This window comes from Helicoverpa armigera, chromosome 4, assembly GCF_030705265.1.
Source record: "Helicoverpa armigera isolate CAAS_96S chromosome 4, ASM3070526v1, whole genome shotgun sequence".
NCBI lineage: Eukaryota > Metazoa > Arthropoda > Insecta > Lepidoptera > Noctuidae > Helicoverpa > Helicoverpa armigera.
The window spans coordinates 1,724,956-1,752,913 of record NC_087123.1 but is presented as its reverse complement, the minus strand read 5'-3'; the positions used below and the strand labels follow the sequence as shown (position 1 = coordinate 1,752,913).

Here is a 27,958-nt window from a genome sequence, read left to right as displayed (position 1 = left end):
CATGGGGATTTATCACCATAAATTTCCAGACACCGAAATGCTTTGTGAAATTTTCAAAAAATCTATTCAGTGATTTCGGCTCTACTCAGGAATTGAATCTGTTCTCAGAAGATAAACCAGAGCAGAGTGAGTTGTAACGATGGGTTAAATTAATACAGAGGTATAAGAGCTGCTTCTTTTTTGTGACTTTGATAACAGTTGGAAGTGAAAGGGTTCAAGATAATTATCAAGTAATTATATCATGTAATTGTTAACATGTTATGTAATTGTTACTTTAATATGTAAGTCAGTTTCATTTTAATGAATGAATTTATTAGATTAACTGATAAATGCATGCTTGAAATAATAGTTCGCCAAAAATTAACTTCAAGTTTAATGGTGATACGTAATCCAAAATTATAATCACCAAAAGCCGTAAATTAACATTATTATACTAGTATGACTAACTTAAAAGTATTAATAAAATATCTAGGTGACAGATTAAAATTATAAATGACATTATAATGAAAAAATACCTAGGTATAACTAATTTTTCGCAATAATTTTTTCAGCTATCACAATTATCACAATTTTGATAGCAAAGACATCAACGCGTAGTCCATAATAGAACAATTTATTTTTGTGGTTTAAGCATAACTATCACTGTTGTAATAATTATAAGAAAATGATTTTATCAAAATTACATTTTTATGACATTTTTTTTCATAATTATAGTAGTTTTCAGCATATTTACGCAATAACATGTGGTGTAAAACGAATAAAATTACGGTAACAGCCATAATAATGATCGAATGTAACCTGTGGTCATACAACGTGGTCAGCGTAGCTTACTGCGTGAAATCAGAATGTGAAAGTAGCGTATCATTGTTCCGTAGATGCTCTAAGATGAATACAGCATCTTTGGCTTTCTATTTATTAATGTTTAGGCTGTAGACCCCTGTTTAATTGCATCTTTTTAGCATTTGAATATTTAATGAACAAATTATTAACGCAATTAATTATCTCTTAATGTTATTATGTAATTGAATTAAAATAGAAATTGAAAGTTGTGTTAAGTGTCAATAAAGTAATAAATAATGAAGTGAATCAATTAAAATATGAAAGAAGATTGTTTTTCTAGCATCAACAGGTGATCATGTAGAAATGACGAAATAATGCATTTATGTTGTCCTTGACACCATTTTGTAGACGTGGTTGCGAAAACCCACGATTCTTGTTTAAGGGAAGGTCATTAAAGACTGTCATATTTTTTATTAAAATACCAAATTTTTAGGGTCAAGATTTATAACTTTACCAAAAAATTATTTGAATGATTTTTTGGTTTTTAGAATTTATATTTAAAACTGCAAAGATAAATTATTTTTCAATTCTCTTATAAGAAACCAATTATATTTAATTAATAACGACAGTTATTCACAAAACAATAAAGATCACGAACAAGCTTTCCTACCGTATTAGATAATGACATTGAAACCAAAAATCTGTCAGCCTGACATTGACACTAAAACCTAGTACTTTTGTGTTATGTTTACTTTTGTGATTTCGACGCACTTTACGTGGTTTTTTATGTTTGTACAGACAATTTTACATATTAGATAGTAACTCTGATTTGAATATTTACGCAAGATTGTCAATAAGTATTTGCCTACTTGTGTTGTTTACATAAAATGAGTTTATTTTAATTTTATTGGGACTTGCATCTGTTGATATAAAGGCCAAGTTTTAAGCTACTGAAGTATATTGGGAACTGGAGAAAGGAACCTTTTAACTTATTCAGGAAGCTTAGTCAGGAAGGAAGTTTCTAAGCGCTATATGTTCGTTTTACTTTGGCTATACATATGAAATACCATGTGTTTTCTGATTACTTTCTTTGAGAAGATATGGTACTAGATTTTTTAAGGATGCAAAGTGCCAAGATATTTTAGAATTTTTATTAGGAATTCGAAAAGCAAGGAGACGCCATTTGATGATGTTAACTGTCATTTTAAACATATTTAAATTATTTACTACTACATAAATTTAACATAATCTCCCACAGTTAAACGAGTAACCGCCTTGTTAACCCATCGTTAGAGAACGTACTACGACTAACATACTTTGACTTGTCATTCCGGTTCCACGAGAAATAATTATGTATCTACATTTTCTTTCACTTTCAGTTTGTGTAGCACAGATTTTAATCTTAAATTATTTATTTATTTAAATCCGTATAACAAATAATTCATGCGTTAATTTGTGTGTATTTATTATGACGTTAAGTTGTAGTATAAATCACATTGCAATAATTGGTCCGTTAAATTGTTTTGATTTTTAATTTTAATTTATTGCGTATTTTTATTATTTATTTCGTTAAGCTTCATCATCTGCCGATCCTTTTCTCAACTATATTGGGGTCGGCTTCCAGTCTTACTGGATGCAGCTGAAAACCAGTGCTTTACAAGGAGCGACTGCTTATCTGACCTCCCCAACCCAGTTACCCGCGTAACACCCAGATACCCAGCTTATAAGTTTTAAATTGTAAAATTGTTGAGAGAAATATTTTAACTCTAAAATACCTGTGTAGCTTTAAGCAAGGAGTATTGGATTGCCCGGGTAACTGGGTTGAATAGGTCAGATAGGGCAGTTGGTCCTTGTAAAGCACTGGTACTTAGCTACATCTGGTGAGACTGGAAGCCGACCCCAACATAGTTCGGCAAAAGGCTCGGAGGATAAAACACACTAAATCATTACTCGTGTATACTATAAAATAATTACGAGGTCTTTATGATATAATGGGTTCTGTCGGAAGCTATTAGGCATTGTTATACACCTGCACTGTTATATAAGTGAATGGGTTTTATTTGTCGCGTGACACTGATATTGTAGATACTGTAGTTAGTAACTGGTTTATTGTTAGGAGATTAAGGATGCTGTGTGCATCTTATATTTTGTTTTAGTTGTAGAACATTGAGTTCAGGCGATAAAATATTGAATGATTTTTTTTTACCGACGTCGAGAAAAAGGTTCTCAGTTAGACCTGTTTGTATGTTTTGTCGATTTTCTTGCGTTCAGCTGAACAGAGTTTTTGGTATTAACTTACTGTATATTTCTTCGGAAAAATGACATAAAATATTTTTATTACACAAGCCTGTTGTAACAATAAATATATTATGTATTCTTTCTTGTGATATAATAATTCTGTATAAAATAATTGATTAGTTACGATATGTTATTCAATTTGCAGACAGATAGCTTATTGATAGATCGTGAAAGTAAAACTAACGCTTACTAGGAATGCGATAAACTTTCTTCGATGACTTTTATATTTTTTGATAGTAGACTTGTTATATTATAATAAGTTGATTATGTAATATTAGAAAATAAATTACTTTTACTGATACCAAATTATTTACTGTTAAATTGAATATCTGCGAAACAGCTTTCGCTTATCGTCGTAATTTAATGATAAAATTAATTTTCGCACACAAATCTCATAATTAATAAAAATATATATATATATAAAATAAAGGAATATTTACCTGAAACCCTTTCAGCTAGCATCCAATACTTGTTAATTATCGTCGTCCAATTGCTGTCGGAGTAATAATCGTCTATGGCAATTTTCACGAAACCGGTCATTTTTGCTATATTATTTTAGTCACAGTAACTTTGAAATTATATGAAGATTATTTTATAATTGTATTATTTTATAATTATAATTGTTTCAGTCTCACTTCTCACTTGACACTCCACTTCACTATATGAAGTTTGTGTTCGTTGACAGTCCTGGTAACAATTTGCGCCTAGCAAGCTGTCACCTGAAAACAAGAAATTAATTGTTAGACAATGAAAGTTAGTGAAAGCACATGTATTATAAAAGCTATAGAATACTGAGAATTTTGTTTTATTATTGCCAAATAAATTATATTTGATTTTAATAATTTAGGTAACATTGTGGAAAATCATAATTTGTGATTTTATTTTTGTTAAAAAATAATGATTTAGAATTTTAAAAATATTTTTAAGAATTTGGTCTTGCAAAATTGTATTGTGCAATAATTAACGTAAACCATGAAATAATGGATTTTAATAAATATACTTCACAACAAATAAAATTAATAACACATTTCAAAAATATTATTTGTTACCGATAATATTTCTTCGCCAGCATTTTATTTAATTAAATTTATTTATGACCACAAAATACTAAGCACGTGAGTATATCATCTCAGAAGATGAAAGCGAAAACTGAAGTTTTGCGAAAGTGTGCGCGCGCCGATATCCGAGCCACAATTGAATTGCCCGCGCTCGCTCTACCAATCACAAGCCTTCCTACTCCCACGCTGCCACAAGGACGTATGTCACATGACACTGCTAGAGAATATTGAACCGTGTTACGTCGGCAAAAAGTTGTTTTTCCCTTGTGTTTGTGACTGTTCGGATTTCTTGTCGAGTTCAAAGTGCGTCAGCGTTTCCAACTGTGTTTGTTGCGCTTTGTATTCGCTTTTATATTAAAATTAAGATTATTTTTTTGTTAAGAGATTCTGCATAGTTAATTAAAGCTAAAACTTGTTTTTCAACCTCAAAATGTTTTTGAAATTAATTTCGGTGAAAAAAATTTTATAGCATGCACTGTTTTTGCTTTTAGGCTATAATAAAAATTCGTATTAATTTTTTCATTAAAACTTAATGTCATATTTTGGGTTAAAAAAATAATCAAAATCTTAAAAAATACTAGGCTAATTAGCGCGTAAAAACGTGAGAAATAATCGTTATAACAAAAGAACGTAGATAGATGTCCGTGACATACACTATAGTGGTGACAAATACATACATACACTTAGGTACCTAAACTTATTCATAACAAAACGTTTTATTTTTAGGCTGAGTCTATTTTTGTATGTAGGCATGTGTATTGAGTATTAAAACCTATCAATTGTAATTTTGTTTTACTTTCTTTTAGCCTTATCTTATTATAAAAAAACTGTGTGCGCTCTTGCGTATAATAAATTATTTTTATTTCTTTTTGAGGACTGGGTCCAGGTTATAAGGTAATTAAATTATTTCAAGTTTAAAATATGCAATATTTGTCAAAAATGATATTTTTATGTAAATTAAAGAAAGCATTGTTCATTTTTCATCACAGTTTCTGATATTAAAACAGTTCTTTAAATAAAAAATACATTTCAAGCAACTTTTTTACTCAAGCATACATGCAGTTTAAACAAGTGAAAAAAATTAAAGTAAAAAAATATATGTCCGGTCATAAATCGGCGCTCACATCAAACGTCAAACATTGTGCAACTTGCACTTGGACGCACAAGTGATTGCAGTTTAGCAATATATCTTCGGACTGACCTTGGGATATTTGTAATATTTACCCGTTACAATAATGTCTGACAGTTATGTTTTATAAAAAACCTTGATAGGTTTAGTTTGTTTTTCCAGTTAAATTGTTTACGAGTAGAGTGTGTGATTATTTTAAAAATATCTTACAATTATGTTAAAATTGAGAAAAACAGCTAGAAATTACGCTGAAGTAGTGAGTTATTTTTAGAAATATAACTATGTTTTGAGTACCTTATCTTGAAAGAAATATATGTAGTATATTGATAACCCTTGGTTACGAATATAATTATGCTTTAAAATGACATTAAAAAGTCTCACAGTCATTTATTTGAAGAAAAACAGATAAATGATCTTAATGTAGGGTATTTCCTATTGTACATACGTCAACAGATTAATTGAACTATTGTTGTTTGTTACGCTATGATTAAATTATATAATCAGGGGCAAAAGGTAAATAACCTTTAGTCGGAAAAAAACATTATATAATCTAGATAAACCTACTGATACTGCCGCTAATTATTTTCACAAGTTTACCTTGTATTTAAAAGTAAAAGTCCTTTTTAAATAATTTTTAATAACCAAAACCGTGCTTCAGTTCCTGCCGTCTTTCTTTATTGTTTGTACTAAAAATCGTAAATATAAAAAATATATATATTTTTGAAGATTTAAAGTTTTGTAGATTGTAATAAGATATCGTCAGCTAAAAAAAAATACATGAAAAACTTTCTTTAAAACATATTAATTAACATTAATCCTCCACGAGAACATATTAAGTACTAGAAAATTCAAGAGTTTTTTCTACCGAAGTAAATATTATAATTTCTTAATTACTTATTGTAACAGAAAAACAGATGACGTACTAAAGGGTCGTGATGGAAAGAAAGGTCATATTTGAATAATAACATCTGTAGGTACATACCTAACTTCTATTATGACATTAAATACCTATATTTCCTACACTTCAATGTTTTTGCTAATCCTTTACATAATATTATTGATATTATTCAATATATTAGGCAAAAACTATTTCCATAAAAATAAACTTTGGACTTCATACAAAAACGTATTGCGTCAATATTTTGAAAATCATAAACTTTGACATATTTTTTATTGTGATATCTCAGGGATATTTCCATGTTACATAAGAATATAAAGTCAGGTCTTGTCTTTTTTATTGGAATATAATTGAAGAATATTACTTGAATTATAATATTTTGAAAAAAAGGTGAAAAGCAAGTTATAACATTATTTCAATATTTTACAGGTTTTTCAACGAAACTTGTAGATTTGTAGATCCACTCGTTTTTAATTCACGGAACTAAAAAATATCATAATATTAAAAAAAAAACAAGAAAATGTAAAAAAAGTCTTAATAAACAGTTTTACACAAGTTGTTTTGTGTTTAATGAATTGCAAATTCTACTTAAAATATGCGACAGTTACACTTTTACTGCTGCTAATTTAAATAAAATACAAATCAATAACGAAAGAAATAAATCAAGTACTTTCTAAAGATCTATCTTCGGATGCGTCTCTAACATTCACTGACCTTGTGAGTTTGTAGTTCGTTAAAGTTTCGCTAGAGGGCGACAGTTGTAGCTTTCACCACAGCTTCATATATTTGTATGAACTTGTAACACTTCTCTCACAGTCAATGTCAGTTCGTCTGTTTTGTAATAGTTTACTTTAATACTGGGTTTTTTATGTTGTTTACTTTATTAACGCAGTTTTAAAGTGTTAAGATGATGTAGTGGGATTGGCCTATTTAGAATCAGTATGATATTTTAGGTATTTTCGTTATGTAAAAAATATGATTTCGTTATGTAATAAATATGTAATTGTGGTTGTTTTATTTAGGTCGTCTTTTTTCATATTTGAATACCTAAATAATATAGAAAAAAAAATGTGACTTTTTTACGGAAGTATTCCTTGGAAGCCTCTAAAAAATTGGTAGCACAGATAAAATTGAGTAAAACGGTACTATTCTGGTCACTAAAATATGCAAAATTTTACATACAAGGTACAAACGTTCTCTTATGCAGTTCTTAATTTATTTCATGAACAATTTGCATCAATTCATTTCAGACGCAGTTATTAGTTAGTTCCTTTGCATAATTTCATAACTTCTGTGGTTAAGTTATTCATGATTATTATGATTTATGAGACTAAAGTGCCAATAATATGCACTGCTATGCAGTTTTTTAACCATGACCAGATTAGGTTGAGCAATTTCTAATATGAAATTATGAATGTCTGTCTGGAATTTAAATTCTGTATTTCAAAATAGGGCATTATGAGAAGTATTATTTTTATATCTACTAGCCGCCTCCCCTCGGTTTCACCCGCGTCCCGTGGGATCAACTACTCGGGAAGAGTGTAGCTTTTGAATAGTGAAAGAATTTTCAAATCGATTCTGTAGTTTCGGAGCCTTTAAGGTACAAACAAACAAGCAATCAAATGTTTCCTCTTTATTATATCAGTAAATATTGTATTAATATACATAACGCCATATTTTTATCTATACGTAAATTATTTTATAAGTTGGATGAGCGCCAGAAGGTACCTACATTTTATTATGGTCGTAATAAATCTATTTCGCTAGATATAAATCTTTTGCTATAGAACAAAGCGTTGCATGCTAATTAACAATGTAATGTTTGTAACAATCATGTTATAATGTTGAGTCCTAATTATATTACCTACTTTAGTTATCTATGTATCTATATAGGATGCTATGAACTGGTTTAGATAAAATCCCCGTTGTATATTGTAAGTGTACTATGTCTGAAATTATAGATTTTAATATTAAACAAAGCTGAAATTCGTGACTTTGTGATATGACTATTGAACTAATATTTAAAATGCTTTTACAAATGGAATGGAATGAAACACACTATTTATGGGTATTAAAGGCAATATTTTATCCCAATCCTAGTGTCTACAACTTTTCAGAAACGGAAAATCAGAAGTTTCTGAGATGAGCATTTTGAAGCCAACGAACAATGTATAAATAATAATCAAATTATACTCTGCACGAGTAATCCAATTAATTTAATTTACATTAAATCCAAAATGAATAATCCAAAAGGAAGTTTTCCAATCAAATAACGCGATCGATCTTCTATAAAGAGGTGAAGAAATGATTTGTTTTCCACGAAAACGCGATAACTAACAAACATGACGACGTATATAAACCTTCACCCACTTGTTAAGCTAAACAATTTGACATTCAAATATGTATGTATATTTGTCATTTCATCATTTGTATAGGAAAATGCAAGTAAAGGTGCGGCGTGAAAATCCGTTTAATTGATGTACCGTGATGCAATTTGGTGGAGGATCTTTGAATGGCCTTAGAAACCTACGCTTGAGTGTAAGACAGGCGTAACTAAATTGTGTTTTTGGCAAAAGCTAGATAGCGTATTTAAATAAGTCGTTTTAAAACCTTTTAAAATCATATACCTTATGGCGTCCAGAGCTACTTTTATTGGGGGAGATTATACAAATGCGCAGGGCGTCTTATAGTGCACAAGGTTTTGCACAGAGTTGCATTTTCTATTCACTTACTCTTAATATCCGATGGGCCGGCAATCTAACCCGAGATCAGGCACAGGACCGACAGTTATGTGCTTTCGAGATATGGGTGGTCACCCCCAAACTTTCAGAATCTGAGCCTAATACTTATTTCTGAATTTAAACAGTGTTATTCGGATCTTATTTGATAAATGAAATATTTGTACATTATCCAGACTTTTTCATCTGAATTTAAATTAAGTCCAAAGGCTAAAAATTTATTACATGAACATTCAATAATAAAATAAAGGAAATATTAGTTTAAGGAAAACGTTGCTTGTTACTATAAGCACTTCCGTCAACCAAGTCATCATGATCGTATTTTTTTCAAAAGTCAGCAGACAAAGGTTGAGCCTACAAAAAATACTTATAATTTGGAGAATCCAAATTGTGAAAAAAATGTGTACGCGGTGGCACGAGTCTACTACTAGTTTTTGATGGCGTACAAAGGTTACAATTTGGCGATTTTTTTTTTTCATATTTTTACATTTCAAAATTAGAAAGATACTTACGAAGAGTACTTAGCTTTATTTAGTATTTACATTTAAGTCCATTTTTGCTGCAGATTTGTCATTAAAAAAAAACAACAACATTTATAAGGTGTGCAAAATCATGCTAGACAGATCAGAATTGGAAACTTCAGACTCCAAGAATAAAAGAATATAACAGAGTATTCCTTGTTTTCAGAACAAATGTATTTCGAAACACACATCAAACGCTTTTCCATCATTTTAGTAAAAACACTGATTCTTTTAACAAAACTATTAATTTCGTCACTTACTTTACTGAATGAAAATTAACGAACATTAATAATGAGCTGCACAATAATTCAGCTGCATTTGCAATGCATTTATTTCACAACCTGTTGCGTTGCAGTCGTTATCTCTCCTTGATTTATTCGGACTGTTTTGACCAGACGTGAGAGGTTTTGCTCAAAACTAATTATGTAGTTGTAGTTGCTACATGTTGGTTATTAACTGGTTTTGTTTTTGGAAGTATGAATTAAATCTGTTAGTCTCATGCTAGCTTCCAGCCGTGGTTTCGGTACATAGTGTGACTAGCACTATTTTCTATAGCTCGTCCGTTTACAAGAATTTTACATAACACTCAATCTCCGTAAGTCATATTTATTAAATTAAATATTGAAATTAAAAGCACAAATTAATTAAATACTTTGATCATCTCCGTCAGAGTAGTGATCAGTTGATAAAATACAATAGTTAAGCTATAACTACAAACAATAATTATGTTTTGTAAAAAGTATTATTGTTTCTATGTATTTTGCCCCATTGATAACAAAATTAAATTAAACACTATGTAAGGTTCAATTAATTATATACATACCTATTCTTAGTGCACAATGAAGATATCGCAAGCATACTTAACTTACATTGTAGTGCCAAATTACGCAGTTCTCGAAAAATGAAGAAGCAATACTTATGTAGATGTTTTCTAACTATTTATCAGGAAATGGTCGAAGGCCTCGCGTGTTCGTAATGTGTGATTGATTGAGAATAGCCGTGTGATTGTTACACCTCAGTGGGCAGGCAGCTTAATGTTCGAATGAAGTTATTCATGAGGGGTCAACATGATAACTCAGGATATGGTAATTGGCATAATATGTGTTCTGATTTATTGTGATTTTTATTTAGTCATTATGGGTTTCAATAAACTCTAGTACTAGATTTTACTGAGATTGCAATAGTTTATTAAAATTTGTCTTAAGTGTATTGTATATGAAACATTGAGAGTATTTTAAAAGACCAGACAATTCAGTCCTAGTTGAAAAAAATAATAATTAAAAACTAGATTCATCTGGTTCACTGTGTCCTTTAGGAACTACGAGTACTTGTCAAGTAGTTCTTGAGAGTAGTGCGGTTAAGCAAATAACCTAACACATTTTATAACATTAAGAACAGACATTTACTCATTGGTTTCACACTACAAATATCTAAATAATAAAAAAACAAACACCAAAAAAATCGAGTAATGAAAATAAAAACATACATACGTCCGTACCACTGAAATTCTTTCAGTCTGCGTGCTGAAATGTCTTGAAACATTACTATTTCTATCAACAAAAGAATTGGCCAAGTTCAAGTTAAGCTTTGCTAATGTTCCGCTCTATATAACTTGATTTCAGTTGAAGTATACAAACAGTTGTGAGATACCGTTCGAAGATTTTTTGCTTCTAATCTTTCTTTCTTTTTGTGAAATTAAAAATTTGTTGCAAGAGTTAATTGTTTTAATGTTGTTGTTGAAATAAACGTTAACATTTCAAGTAGTAAAATTAACTTTGTGTGTTTGTTGGTCTATATTTTGATTTTGATTAATAGCACAACATGCTCGGAAAGAAAAGTAATTTTTGTAGAGGGACATTTTAAAGCAACCGAACCGTTTCTAATCCTTTTGTTCTAATTCGTCTTAAACGTAATAATACATATTAATAGCGAATGTTTATAGAAATGTACGTGGGTGCAAAGAAGCTGTAAAAACAACTAATCTCAAGAAAAATACTGTTATTTTTTACTATATTTTAAACAAAAAGTTAACTTCATATTTTGCCAATAGCACAATGTTACTCCATTATAGAACTCCCTAAAACATGTGCCCATAATTCATTTCCGAACAGTATATATGAATATTAATTATTCGGACCACTTCTTGACAGCCTTTCAAAGAAGCGACACACAATCAATTTACATAAAAGGAACAATTTCTTCACATACAGTGCATCTTGATCTTCAAAATAATGAATTACTAAAGAGATTTTGTAATTCGACCTTCTGAAGTACAACCGGTCCTCCGAGGTGACCCATAGTGATTATGGTCAGTGTCAAAGTGGCCCAGATTAGGGTCTTAGAACCCAGATTACGAAGCGAATTTTTGAGGAAAATGATGCTTTTGGAATATTTTTTGGTTCCGAAAATTAGGACTGAAATATTCCGTAATTATTATTAATTATCCGGGAGTGGGTAGTAGTTCCTTCGGGATGCATTTGAAACCATGGCTAGTTAAAATAAATTACTGAACAATTAAAGTCAAATTATAAAATCGTGAAAGTGTAAGTACATTACAGTCAAAATTTTCTAGAAGTTGTTAAGAACATCATTATAGAGAGAAAACAATAACAACTTATTGACTACATAACTTCAGTTTGCAAGTGTCATGTCAAATTGTTAACCTTTTTTTGACATGTTTACAATCGATATTACGAGATGTCTAGGTTTTTTGCTAAGTTACACAATAATTGTTGTTGTTTCCTTAAAAATAGTTTTTGCTCGAAATTGTATTTCATGAGGTACGTTCAGGTCAATCCAAAGATTAATAAATATCCGTAAATATGGATGTTTTTCCGAATAGGAAAATAAATCGTAGATTCTAGAACGATTAATGGAAATAATGCATAGAAAAACATACATCCTTTTTTCATAGGATTAGGTAAAGTTTAGGTATAATGGGTCAACGTCTGCTTACAACTATTTTGGGGTGGGCTTCCAGTCTAACCTGATGTAGTTGATTTCGTCAGACGTCACATTTAAAGGTATTTTAGTATATTTTGATTGAAAATTCGCTTGAGAATGCATAAATATCGTATGTTCTAGAACCATGAATGAAAATTAATCGTAACAAAAAAGGTTCGTGAATAATCATTGAGTTATTATTTTTGTAATATTACAAATACCAGTAACTTAAGAATGAATAAGTATGTATTATGTAAGTTTTTTGTGTGTCTATAATTACAGATATAGTATGCATACTTTAATTGTATTTGGTATAGGTCGGGGTTTGTACTTATAAAATACTTTTTATTCTTTGTTGCTTATAAAATATTATTGATCTTATTTTTTTACTCGTCGTCATAGTTAGAGGATATTGCTCAGCAAAATGTTTAGTTCCATCCCCGGAGAAGGTAAACGCGTAAGGTAAAGCGTCACGTTTTGAGTTTTCTGTATGTGAAAATTTAACATAGCTCGAGGCTCAAGGTCTTGAGGCTTTGTCTAACAGAGACAATTCCCGTAGTATCCATAAAGTAGACAATATATTGAACCGTCAAAATATTTATTTTATCAAACCAATATACCAAATCCGTACCCCAAAAATCTAAGGAAATAACGGTGCATTAAAAGAGGTGCATTACAGCATTGTGCAATACGATCGCACAGTCACTGCACATGCAATAGACGGATATTGCAACCGGTGCACTCAAGGCCCGAGGCGAAAACCGACTGAGTTCCGACTGACGGAAGGCTGGGATAACTGCGGTAACTAGCGTAATATAGTTACTGTGACGTCACGGGTGTTCTAATCTATATATATGTAGAGGTATATATCTCTATACATATGAAAGAGAGTCGTCTTAGTTACACATTTTGTAACTCTGGAATAGCTGGACCGTTTAAGCTGAAAAGAGAGAGGAAGTAGCGTAGACCCGGGAGAAGGACATAGGATAGTTTTTGTCACCATTCGGGACGCGGGTGAAACTAACTAACTAACTAACAGAAGCTAGTTTGAAATAAGGTTAATTAAAACGTATTCACAACAGCTGATTTTCAGATCGGTTTTTCCGAGCGATAAGAAACAATTGACAACTCATACCTACTCTGTGTAGCATTTTTCCAACTATGTTGGGGTCGGCTTCCAATCTAACTAGATGCAGCTGAGTACCAGTGTTTTACAAGGAGCGACTGCCCTATCTGACCTCTTCCGCCAAAAATCTGCTAGTGTTTTACACTGAGCTGCAGTGTTGGAGTTTGAATTTAGAATTTATATTCCTGATGCAATAAAGAAAGTTTATTTCTTATTTTAAATTATTAATATGGTTTTGAGATTCAAATACCTACTTATTTTAAACTTTTATTAATTCATGCGGTTTAGGCCGATGATTTCTCTAACTGTTGTTTTATCACCAAATCAATGCGTTTTGATTAAAAAAAAATGAAAAATTCCACTTTCACAGCCTGTTAACCTACTGAAATACATAAGAAATCCTTATATTCTTGAGAAATAAATGTTATATTCCCCTTTTTACGCACAATACCTCCCTGTAAGTCCTATCAAGTACAGCGGATTAGGAACCGACAATATTGTACAGGAATTAACAAAGGATGAAGGAAACCAATTAGCACACATTGATCAACTTCAGCCGACCAACTATGACTCAATGTTACCGCTATTATGTATATTAACATAAATAGGCATTAGACGATCGATTTTCAAAGAGAAATAAAAAATAAATTAGGGAAAAAACAGAATCTTTTTTGATTTTTTTTAAAGCAAAGTAAATGTGATGTAGATTATTAGAAATAAAAAATACGCCATAATTGTTCCTTTCGTTCAAATAATTGTACTATTTTAATTTAATAAAATTTCGGTTTAAAATTACGCTTGATTATTAGGTGTGTTGATCATCTAAAGAAAAGATTCCTCCGACGTTGCGGTACTGTGTCGCACGAATGTTACCTTTGGTCTAGTCGCTCTACCAAACAGTGACAAAGTGCGTACACAAAATGGTAAGGAAATTGTAGATTAAGAATTTGTGTCATTTGCTTACACTTCCTTTTTCCTCGTTTAAGATTAAGGCTTTACCTTCGACATGCGTACTTCCAAACCAGTTAATAATGCATACTAATTAATGGAAAAGACCTGTTAAAAGCTTCATAAACTTATTTACTTACTTACTTATTGCATCTCATGTTTTAATTCAATACTCATTTGTTCACACGTCCAAATGTCTTATGTGAAGTAAATATGTAAAAAAAAAATATGTCTATTCGTAAAATCCTTTTTTACTTTTCCTGAAATATAAAACATGTGTATCCCTATATCTTTCTAGCCAATTTCATAAAGTTGGTTATCACCATTCAAATAAGTCACCATCAGATGGCTGGGCTTGGAAACTAGGTATAGATCGGCTTCCAGTCTAAACTGATGCAACTGAGTATAAGCATTTTACAGGAGTGACTTTTGTGACAGTGAGTTTCAGAATTTTATTAAAACAACTTAGAACACTGTAATAAAATCACTCCCATACATTTAACATTGATACCACAAACATGAACTTGACTGCAGGTTAACAGCATACCAGGTCAACAGCAACAATGAACACGAGAATAGGTTACAACGATAATAATTTAATAAGTATGGAAATTAAATGATACACGTGTAAAAATTAGTTCAAGTTTACGGTTAATGCGTTTCATTGTTTTATTGGGTTCCCTAGAACAGGATAAAGTAAAAAAAAAATATTTTCATTAGCTAAAATAATGCATTGTTCATATTATTAGTACTTTTAACCAACTATCCAGAAAGGATGCCTCCTCTATGCAATTTGTCCAGAATATATTTGTTATACGCTTACTCAAAGACGCAGAGTTCAACACTATAAAAAAAACTTCAAAACAAAACAACAACTCAATTCTGACTAACGACAAATAAATTTGGAAATCTGGAAAACCCGATCAAAAAGGATGTGTAAGATATAATTATAAGATTTTATGACCCCTACATAATTTGATTTCAGTTCGTCATTGACGCAAAAACACGTTTCGTTGCACTGAAAAACGTCAATCGTCAAACGTCAGTGACAACTGTAATTATGAGTATGACATGGTGTAAGATAAAAAATGGAATTGAACTTGTCATCATGTAAAATGGTTATTAATGATTTTGAACTATAGAAATGGTTATTAATGATTGTGTACCTACTGTGTTAAATACCTACTAAACTGATAGAAAAAACCGGAGTTTTTATTGCGAAACTGTTCTTTATAGTAGGGGAGGCGAGAGTGCTAAATCGGGAGTGACTCGAGCGTCAATGAGACCTATTAGATTGCGAAGCTTAGATGATAAGAAGAAAAAAATGTCCTGACATACACACACTTTCATCGGTGGGTGGAGCGGCTATAAACTTTCAAAAATGTAAAAAAAAAACAGTTGCATGGACATACTCGAGCGCGTCAGATATTAATAGCATGCACGTCCTACGTCATTTTGAAAACATACGTATATTAATCTGACTGTTTCCATGGTGGGGGTGGCAGTAGGTAAGGGTTAAAAATGGGAAAAAAAATAATTTTATCGAGCGCGTCAGATTATCAAAAGGGGTGTTAAGTGAACCAAAACGAAGGCTCTTATGCAATAATCTGACGATTTAGACGTGACCTAAACTCGTGGCCATTACTTGAAATTGCAAAAAAAAATCGCCATTTTGAAATACTCGAGCGCGTCAGATTAAGGTATATATGGTTCATTTATGTACCCTTAACGTAATCATCTTATAATCTGACGATTATCTGGAGGAATTCGCTTAATCTGACAATGGAAAGTTTTTTTGCAAACCTTTTAACAAATCGAAGAACTGAAAAAATTGCAAGTAAATAAACCAGTATGTACCTATTCTTTAAAGTACAAAACTTTTATTTATAAGCAAATAAGTATGAAAAACATAAAGGACAATGGACACAAATATACGGATCCACGTACACTCCACCAATAGCAATGTCATACATATCATTGTATAGGCCTTTTTATCTAGAACAACCTTTAATATGACAGCTTTGTTGACGTTTGCCCGTCCTGAGATATAGATCAAAAAGTGTGTAAAAGTTAAAACTAAATAATCCATTGATATCTCAAGTTTTTAAAGGAATATCTAAGTGCTACTACGAGTATGTCTTCTAAGTACTATCAACTTTTACACACTTTTTGATCTATATCTCAGAACGGACAAACATTTCATAAAAGCTGTTATAATAAAGGTTGTTCTCGATAAGAAGGCACATACAATGATATATATGACATTGCTATTAGCGGAGTGTACCAATCTGCTCATACATTACATACATTTCTATAATAATTACATTTAATTATAATGACATTGATAAATATACATGTGTCATAAACAATACAATAGAATCTATAATAACATGGCTTGACGGAAATAATCTACGCGTAAATCTTACAAAAACTAATTTTATTCAATTTAATACACATAGATAAATCTAAAATCTAAATAATCTGCCTAGCCTTTTTCCCAGCTATTTCATACAAAAAAAAAATACGTATAAATTTGACTTAATTTATTAGTTTAAAACCATCCAGTAGAGTTGCGCGTTGCCACTCTTGCAGAACAGATAGAAAGAGACAGCAGTTGCTTTCATTGACGAAGCGACACTACGCGCGTAATTTGTGAACCACGTTATGCAGAGTAGAGCCAATGTTAACCGGATGACTAGGCCACCACGACCTGTATAAAAAAGGCGAAGTATACGAAACGGCATTTCTCGGTATCACGATAGACAAACAATGCAACTGGAAGGCACACGTATTTAACAAAACGTATCCAATAACAAAAGTATCCAATAAAATGAATCGTCTTCGTTAAAAACAATATATCTGCATACCATGACCAGTAACTTCCTGAGATTAGCGAGATCAAACAGAAAAACTCTTCAGCTTTATAATATTAGTGTAGATTATTTAAGACCCAGAATGTACTAACACTTATTGCAAATGAATTGAATTGAAAAAAGAGAGAGAGGAATAGAAACTTGGGAGGAGAATACCGGCATCACGTAGCTGCACGCTTTAAACTTTATCGATTAATTTTCCTTACTTCGTCTTACGGGAATCGTCAGATTTTATATTTTTCGTGAACGTTGAATTACTCCCTTCAAAATAAAAAAAAAATAGCCGCGCTCGAGAAAGTCAAGATGACGTTTTTTTTTTACATGTTTGTAACCTTCCTACTTCTTATCGTCAATCGCAAATTGTCAGATTAGTGGAATATACACTTTTTAGCATATAACTAACCTACCCTATCTTAATCTGACGCGCTGGAGAATGTCAGATGATAATTTTTTTTTTACTAATCTGATCCTTTATTCTAGACGCGCGGCTGCATGTACAGGGCTTATATTTGGTGGAGGTGTTAAATGGGGTAATAGGTACCTCCCTATATACTAATCTGCCGCGCTTGAGTAAATCCCGAAATCCCTTCTAGGCCTCCCCTACTATTAATGGTCGCTGCACACAGCGGGCGGGGCGCGACGGGACGGGACGGCGACGCGACGCTGAGCAGTTGTAATGTACTAGATATTACGGACGACGTCACACAGAGCCGTCCCGCTCGGCGCGACGGTAACTGTCGCGCCACGCCGCCGTCGCGCCGAGCGTAAATACAAGTCACGTATACAAAACACACGAATACAGGCGGGACGGCACGTAATTGCGCCCGCAGTGTGACCGATGCCGCCGCGCCAGCGCAGCGTCGCCGTCCAGTCCCGCCCCGTCCCGTCCCGCCGCGCCCGCTGTGTGCAGAGACCTTAATAGTTAATGTTGGAAGTGGCATTTGAATTCTTGATTTGAATCAAATAAACCATAAAGTGTTCCTATGTGAATTAGTCGGAAAGCTAATCAGAATTTTATATATTTTTCCATCTAAATAAGACTATTATTATTTACGCAGTTATTATTTGAGACTTTGAGCCCTTTCGTGAACAAGGGAAACCTTTTTCATTACGCCATAATGTAACAATATTCGTAAATACATTTTCAATCGCTTGTGTGTTATTTCGTATTTATTTATTTTAATCTAACTGTGGCAGTTAATTAAACTATTACTAGAAAAATATTAGGCAGTTTTTTATCAAACAAATAATTACGAATGTATTTTTTTATATATCTTTAAATTATTTTTAATACAAACTATAAATTATTTGAACAAAAATAATAATATTAGGAAATTAAGACATTTAAAAAAATAATTAAAAATAGCACGGATGGCACGTTAAACTGTAGGTCCCGGCTGTCAGTGAACATCCTTGGCAGTCGTTACGGGTAGTCAGAAGCCAGAAAGTCTGACACCAGTCTAACCAAGGGGTATCGGGTTGCCCGGGTTACTGGGTTGAGGAGGTCAGATAGGCAGTCGCTTCTTGTAAAGCACTGGTACTCAGCTGAATCCGGTTAGACTGGAAGCCGACCCCAACGTGATTGGGAAAAGGCTCGGAGGATGGAGGATGGATGGAGCACTATTAATCATACACTTAGTTTCACAATCATGGCTGCATATTTAGCGCACACAAAATGCAACTGAACATTTTATGCACAATATTTTTTTAAGAATTATTAGAGTGTGCAATCGAATGCAATCTTGAAGGTTAGGAACTAACTGCCAGTTAGTACTAGTTGTTAGTATTACCTTGAGATGGAACAAATACTAGGCACTCACAAGATTAATTTCATAATAACGGTTGCTTTATTTATCAAGTTTTATTTTTGTCTAGGACGTAGATTGCTTCATATTTCGTAAATTAGATGTAAGTTTGACTGGTAAATTATGAGGTTTTATTCAAGGGTGTTTTACTGTTTCAGGTTTCTTAACAGTAATCAGTATTTTTGAGCACCGCTTAGAGAAAATTGCTGATAGAAACTTGAAATGCCAGTCGCGCAGGCCAATGAAAACTAGCCAGCAGCAGTTTATATGAAAAAACAGTTTGAATGTTTTTTTTTTCAGAATAAGCTTAAACACATAACGTGCAACAAAAGAATAATTATTTTTGTTTATTTTACCATTGTTCATTAAGTTACAAGAATAGGTGTTTAAAAATAACAATCACTTAAAAATATTATTGCTAATTGATATAGAAACAAAAATAACTGCTATTAAGCCCATAAAATACAATGACGTAGGTACCTTCTCGGATTCTAATTATTTTTGACGATTCTTAAGAAAATGTATTAAATTTTAAGGCAATTTCTACGTAATAAAAATTGAGATAAAATCAAATCTTTTCATTTTTGTTAACTGCAGTTTACTTAAAATGTTGTTATTTTGGAAAAACTGCGTAGGTAGTGTTAATTTAATTATTTAAACTCTTACGTTATAACTGGTATTTTTACATATTAATGTGTAAACGCATTCTACTGTTTGTTTTTTTAAGAGGACATTTATTTTAATTAATTCTACGGCCTTCTATTGCCACACTTAATTAGTTAAAAGAGTAGTTAAAGAAAATCTTTTATTTATTTCTTGGATTTTCGAAAGATGAATGTTAAAAGTTATAAGACAGCACATAAAGATCATAAGTGTGAACTGTCTGATATAATACCAGCCGTTTCACCCGCGTTCCGTGGGAATTACTGCCCGAAACAGGGATAAAATATATCGGGAAGAGTGTAGCTTTCCATCAATTAAAGAATTTTCAGTAGCTTTGGAGCCTTTAGGGTAGAAACAAAAACATGTTTCTTCTTTATTATTTTCTAAAGTTGAATGTAAAAAGTTGTAAGTGAGCACCTAAAGAATCTAAGTGTGAACTGTTTTTTTTTATAATTTGATTGATACAGCTATGTTGACATTTATGATTTATTCGATTGCAAAATGACATTGCTAATGGTTTGCTTTGTAAATGACATTGTACAGCTGTCATTAGATCTTCAGTAATGATGATTTTGATTAAGTGACTTTACAATGTATTAATTCCTAGAAATCTGCACATTTGAATTAATTTTAGTTTAATAATATTTTTTTGTGTGTAATAAATGTACATTACGAATAATTATTAAAATAATAAAAAAATGTTTTATGAAAATTATGTTATATTTTTTTGCGATTTAAATTTGACCTTTAGAGATAATTTAATTTGAGTGTTTTTTTAACTAAGTTTATAATGTTAGTTAATGAACTTAGTCACGGAGGTAAGAAACATTATAAAGATAATAATGTTTGTTTATTTTAAGGCTTAATCTGATCTTATCTTTTTGAAATCTCGTGAGAACGTGAGATAATAATAACTATTATTTAATTATCTTTACTTTAAGTATTTTGTGGGGTTAAAGTTTTGAAAATATTTTTAGTGTAAATGACTTTATGAGGTTATTGAATTATTATTTTTTTCAAGTTATTAATACATTCTATTGTTTCATGAGTTTGATGCCTTATTAATATGTTTGCGCAATTTTTGAAAAAAAAATACATAATTATATTTTTCACTAAAAGTTAATAAACAGGATTACTGAAAATTCTACATACCAATAGCACTTCGAAGTCACAATCTCACTCACAAATCTCTTGCCAATTTACTCAAACACAAATCAGAAGAGCACATCACTGCACCACTATAAAGTATGAAACATTCTGAATACTCAGAAAAGGCTTGCTGCTAACTAAAGATTGTACTGCAACGATTATTTCAATATATACAATCTCTGCCCGGTTCGGTGTGACGACGGCCTATTACTACTTGACATAGACCGATGAACGTTCAGAAGTGGCTTACCTGTAATGAGTAAAAAGGGGGGGCAACCTTGAAAGGTTCTAGAAAAATGTATGTTTTCTACTCCGTAATTAGGCCCAAGGTGGATGTGAGCATCCTTGTTTAGGAATTTTGCTGCCTGAAATGTGTTTGTGGTTCAATCATATTGTAATTATCGAATTTCTGATGCGGAAATGTTATTTGTAGGCGTTCTTGTGAAATTGTGTGTCGTAATACTATTTTATCGTATCATTTAATACAATAAGTTGTTTGAAATTTTCGTTTAAAGTTTATTTTTACCCGTCAAACAAATTCAACAAGAATTTTCATTTTTGTCACATCTTACGCACGTCTGTTATCGTGGCATTTACCTAAAGGTTTTAAAGTAATTTATGACGATTATTAATAATTTAATAACAGAAACGTGTGATCTAGATACCTGTATTTACATAGCAATTGGTAAAAAACATAAATTCAAAATATTTTTTAGTCCGTTTAACACGACCATTTCTTTCACCTTTGTAAATGAACCGTATATTTATGAAAACACGGTACTTCTACGCATTCATAACTCTGCGTTCCTACGATCTCTGTAACTTGTGTCGTACTATGTTTTGCAGTGAACTTACGTACATTTTGACGTAAACAACAACTTTGAGGCATTTAATAACTATTAATGTGATGACAGGGGTGGGTAAAAAGTGGTATTTTCTATGTTTTATATCATAGTTTTTTGTTAGAGTGCATGAACTTCTATTGATTGGGTGTAGGTGTGGGAGATCCCCTGTTTTAATGGCGTTATTATGATTTTGCTTTGTTTGTTTCTGTTTTGGAGATGGAATTGAAAATCGTATCACAATATATGTTTTTCAAGTAGGACAAAATGTTATAATTAATAGTTTAGAAAAGGTCGTATATTATATTACACATATTATTTTTATTAATTTATAAAGAAACAACTTTTAAAATATATACCTATTTCTTCTTGAATGGGTTGTGTTCCTAATTGCATTGTATTTTTAATGTGTTTTATCTTTTGGGTTTACGTTTTAAAATAAGCATACTAAAAATGTAATTTGAAATAATATTTTCCATATAACTATAGTTACACGTTGTGTGGTTTGGACAAAAACATGCAGTTTCCCCGTCGCGGCTTTTCACAGGTTAATTTTAATTTCATACATCATATTTTACTGACGTATCTAATCCCACGGTTAATTTTTCCATAACCATTAGAACACCCGCACACCGCAGACTAAACAGTTGGCCGACAGTTTTCCCTATGGTAGGTTTTTTTATTTTTCAAATTCGTGAACTTTGTACCAAAATATAAACCGATTTGTAAATGTAACACCATGTAGCATTTTAATTTTGACATTTTATCTGTGATTCTACATGATCTTCGCATGTTATTATCGTATATGTTTCAATACATACAAACTGTAATACCTATTATTTTTTAAAAAGAGTAACCATGAAGTTTCTTGCCCGTTCTTCTCCACAGAAAGCTACTTTTGGAATGGGCAACTAGAACCAAACCTATTTATAGTCTTTGAAGTTTCATAAGTGCTTATAAAGGCCTAAATTAAATAAATGATTTGACTTTAAAACATTTTGGTCGGTCTGATACCAGACAAACACCCAATCGTTGTTATGTGCATACTACCATTCATTTTCATACTGATTTATGTGCCTGAACAAACTGTCGGTTGACTAAAAGTTTGCAGTCTGCGGATGCTCTTACAGTACACAGTTCCAACAATGACGCATTTAGTTATAAAGATCTCAATTATGATTTTATAATGGCGGGTTTGATTACACTACATTAATATGTTTCAGTGTCACGTAATATACGCAGTGACAAACAACAGCCTGTTTTTTTACGTCAGTTTTAGAATTTAGATGTCTATTTTTCTGATGTGGAATTACTAACTTAGAGGCTCAGCTTAGTTGTTCTAAGCGTTAAAAAAGTCTTTAGTCTTACCTATTGGTATTGGGTTGATCGTGAAACTGGTTGAGGAGGTCAGATAGGCAGGCACTCCTTGTAAAACATGGTACTCAGCTGCATCCGGTTACACTGGAAGCCGACTTCTTGGTTGTGGACTCAAGTTGGGAAAATGGTAGGCAGATTATGATGAATCTTATATAGGTAGTCAAAACTTATTTAATCTTTTATTAACCTGTGACTTTATTCTTTTTATTACTGAATCCTGGAATACGTATAATAAAAAACACGTAATGAAAAAACTCCTAATAAAAGATAATAACATAGCACTTGAAATTATTCTTCTTAATTTCAATGTTAAATGCAGATTGATTACAGTAACTAGTTGATGATTGATTAATTAAGTTCAATCGTTAACTCTAATCTAATAATAGTCAATAACTCAGTTTTCATGCATCTTGCGTACACGCATATTGTAATGCATTGGGTTATTTCTTTTGTCTTTGTTTGATTCAAAACGGCCTCATTTTATCATTGCTTTTTTAATTCCAATATGGTTTTGATTTCTCCTTATCATTATTATTTGGATTTAACTTATTGGTTTCGTTAAAGTTTTAATGGATTTCAATAAATTAAGAAAAGCTATTTTATCGAGAAGAAAAAGAATATGACCGAAAATAAATGGATATGATTGGGTACAATATACATAGATTCACCAACATAATTTTGTTATTGCAACGGATGTAGAAGTAATAATGTGCCAAATAATAATGAAAACGGTCATACTTTGTACTTTGGTCCCGCAAAAATTTAGACAGATGTCCAATCATTGTTTTTGCATGGTGTTCAATGTTTGTAGCTATCAACTTTTGTTTTCTTTTGTAAACAGACACACATTCAATTTCCTTGTAGATATTTAAATACATAGGTATTTGGTGATACACATCAATATGCGATAACTAACTAAGTACTATTACTAACTACTATTATTACGGTAAATATGGTACTTAAATTAATCGAATCTATTTAGTTATTAACTTACTATCGAAACCGATAGAGAATTTAAAACCAATATTTGAATAAAAAGTGTTAAATTCTTTCACTCTAGGCGTCACTCCTTAACGAAGTTATTTTCAATAGATGAACTTTGATTTTTGATCAACATGGAACTAAAACTGTTATCTCATCTCATCATCTCATCTCAGCCATAGGACGTCCACTGCTGAACATAGGCCTCCCCCTTTGATCTCCACAGATACCTGTTGGAAGCGACCTGCATCCAGCGTCTTCCGGCGACCTTTATAAGGTCGTCTGTCCACCTCGTTGGTGGACGTCCTACGCTGCGCTTGCTAGTCCGTGGTCTCCACTCCAGCACTTTTCGGCCCCATCTGCCATCTGCTCTGCGAGCAATATGGCCTGCCCATTGCCACTTCAACTTGCTAATCCGGTGGGCTATATCGGTCACTTTGGTTCGTCTACGGATCTCCTCGTTTCGGATTCGATCACGTAGAGAAACACCGAGCATAGCCCTCTCCATAGCTCGTTGAGCGACTTTGAGCTTTGAGATGAGGCCGATAGTGAGAGACCACGTTTCGGTGCCGTAAGTCATCACTGGTAACACACATTGGTTGAAGACTTTCGTCTTGAGACACTGAGGTATGTCGGACGAAAAGACATTGCGTAGTTTCCCGAACGCTGCCCAGCCGAGTTGGATTCGGCGGTTGACCTCTTTCTCGAAGTTGGACCTACCTAATTGGACTACTTGTCCTAGGTAGATATATGAGTCAACAACTTCGAGTACCGAGCTTCCAACAGAGACTGGGGTGGGCTGAACATGGACATTTGACATAATTTTCGTCTTGTCCATGTTCATTTTCAGGCCCACCTGTTGTGAAACTCGGTCGAGGCCCTCGAGCATCATACTGAGTTCCTCCATCGACTTTGCCATGACTACGATGTCGTCGGCAAACCGAAGGTGAGTGATGTATTCGCCGTTGATGTTGATGCCAAGTCCTTGCCATTCCAGGAGCTTGAAGGCGTCTTCCATTGCGGCGGTAAACAGTTTCGGGGAGATAACGTCCCCCTGTCTTACGCCTCTTCTCAATGGAATCGGCTTCGTGCTATGCTCCTGTACTCGGACCGACATGGTGGCGTTATTATACAAACACTTCAACACCTCGATGTACCGATAGTCAATATGGCATCGCTGGAGTGACTCAAGTACCGCCCATGTTTCCACCGAATCGAAGGCTTTCTCATAGTCCACAAACGCTAAGCATAATGGCAAGTTATACTCCTCGGTCTTCTGTATAACTTGCCGCAGCGTATGGATGTGGTCTATGGTACTAAAGCCTCTTCGGAAACCGGCTTGTTCGGGAGGCTGGAAGTCATCAAGCCTGTGTTCGAGACGGTTCGTGATAACCCTTGAAAACAGCTTATAAACATGGCTTAGAAGTGTGATGGGTCTGTAGTTCTTCAACAGGCAGTTGTCACCTTTTGAAGAACAACACCACCCCACCCCTGCTCCATGCTTCAGGCGTTTTGCCCTCGGACAGGACGGAGTTAAAGAGCTTCTGGAGGACTTTAAGTACCGGTGTTCCACCCGCTCTCAGAAGCTCTGAAGTGATTCCGTCCTCACCCGGCGCCTTGTTGTTCTTAAGCTGCTTCAGGGCCATCCTAATCTCGTACAGACTGATGTCCGGGATATCTTCGGTATAATGTCGGGACAGCTTGGCTCTTGGATCTCCTGCCAAGCTGTTGACGGGCTTTGCGACCGAAGTGTATAACTGTCCATAGAACCTCTCAATCTCGCCTAAAACCTCTGCCTTGGTCGACGCTATGCTGCCATCCTCCCGTTTCAGCTTAGTCATCTGGCTTTGCCCAATAGACTTGTCCTTTGCGAACACTTTTGAGCCTTGGTTTCGCTGTATGGTCTCTTTAACACGATTCGTATTAAAGAGACGCAGATCGTGTCGCAAGGACTTGGATATTCGTCTATTGAGCTGCCTATATGACTTCGCGTCGTGGGAAGACTGCAACTGTAGCAAGCGTCGTTCAGCCATGAGGTTTAAGGTTTGGTCGGTCAGTTTATGAGGCCTATCTTTACGGCAGGGTCTAAAAAACTTAGCCCCTACCGTGCGGACAGTTTCCACTAGCCCGTCGTTGATCTCGTCCACTGACACTAAGTTCTCGAGGCAAGCAAAGCGATTAGAGAGCTCGAGTTGAAAGCTTTCCGGGTTTTGAATATGGGACCGAGTAGGTCGGAGCGTAGACTTCATCAGACTGGACCTTTCAAGTTTAACATTGATATTCAGTGAGGCTCTTACGATTCGGTGATCGCTTCCGGTTTTTACCCTGTTGATCACAGAGACATCACTGAATATCCGTCTCTTGTCGGTCATGAAGAAGTCTATCTCGTTTCTCGTGAAACCATCGGGACTCAACCAGGTCCATTTCCTGTGAGGCGGCTTCTGGAAGAAAGAGTTCATCATGAAGAGTTCCTCTTTCTCCAGAAAGTCAGCCAGCCTCTGTCCCCTAGGGTTCCGTTGCCCATATCCAAATTGCCCCACTCTCAACTCATCACCGCTTTTCTTGCCCAACCTAGCGTTAAAATCCCCCATAACAACAGTGAAGTGGGTTTTGGAACTATGTATGGCCCTACTTACGTCCTCATACATAGTCTCCACCTCATCATCGGAGTGTGACGAGGTCGGTGCGTATACCTGAATGACCTTCAGCGAATATCTTTCGGATATTCTGAGTATTAGGTATATCACCCTGTTCGACACACTGTCGATGGTTGTTATGTTGTTTACGAGGGACTTGTGAACGAGAAACCCGACACCACCTTGGGACTTTTGGTCGCCCTCCCGGTAGTAGAGCAAGTTACCAGACTTCAGGGTTACGGTGTCCTCTCCCTCTCTACGGACTTCGCATAACCCTATAATGTCCCAATGTAACTTGCTCAACTCCTCTTCCAGCTCGCAGATCTTTTCGTCAGTCCTCAATGTGCGTATGTTGTGTGTTACCAGGGCCAGTCGTCGTGGGGGTGGGTAGCCGGATCTCTTCCGGAGATTCTTAGCACCCCCTGCTCCGCCGTTACCTTGACCGCTACCCGCGCCAGGGATAGCGGAGCTGCCGGGGACTGGGGGCCTGGTTTCTGTGCTTCTCATTGGGGGGTAATTGCCTTTAATCGCCACGCTTGGCAGGCGGGTTGGCGATCGCAGTGAGGGTATGCAGTACGCGGAGGACGCTGCTGCCCGACCTCCGGTTTGTCCCTTAGTCGCCTCTTACGACACCCACGGGATGATTTGGGGGGGAGCGCAATTCTAAGCCGGCGTCCCACGGCAAACTGTTATCTATATATATAAAAATGAAACCCGCTTTCCGTTGTCACGACATAACATGAAAACGGCTTGACCGATTTGGCTGAAAATTAGAGGGGAGGTAACTTAGACCCGGGAGAAGGTTTAAGGATATAGGTTTTTGTCACCATCCGGCTACGGGACGCGGGCGAAAGCTAGTATAATAAAAAATACTCACAATCTATCAATAAGGCATGGCCCTGTGCTGGTGATAGAACTCGTACTCCTCCTCTTCGGTGAGGGCGCACTCCTCGAAGCACCAGAGACCAGCTATAGCCAGCAGCACCATGTATGTCGCGTAGTAGAACAGGTACACTAGTATGCTGAACCACATCGTATGCTGTGAGGTTGCTGGAACAATGGAAGTCTGTTAGTGGAAAAAAATATTGGAAAGGTGAAACTGGTGTAGAAAATGAGGGATCAAAACTGCGGCATTGTTCGATTGAGAAAAAGGAAGTATTAGTTTCCAATTGTCGTACCCAAGACACTCCATG

The 27,958-nt window shown here is 33.9% G+C and overlaps 1 protein-coding gene across 3 annotated transcripts in view; it reads right to left on the bottom strand.

The window, feature by feature from the left end:
• LOC110370478 (very long chain fatty acid elongase 7) overlaps positions 1-27,661 on the bottom strand; it is a 58,780-nt gene extending 31,119 nt beyond the window's left edge. Inside the window, exons 1-2 of one of the 3 annotated variants that reach the window (XM_064034186.1) lie at positions 27,643-27,661; positions 3,519-3,797 (exon numbers count right to left, since the gene is read on the bottom strand). In XM_064034186.1, coding sequence (XP_063890256.1) covers positions 3,519-3,618 — 100 coding nt within the window. In that variant the 5' untranslated portion in view covers positions 3,619-3,797; positions 27,643-27,661. Of the gene's footprint in view, positions 1-3,518; positions 3,798-4,127; positions 4,328-20,932; positions 21,102-27,642 lie in introns of those variants that run through there. The other 2 variants (XM_021326299.3, XM_021326298.3) reach the window with 2 other exon arrangements.
• Between the last annotated feature and the right edge of the window lie 297 nt (positions 27,662-27,958).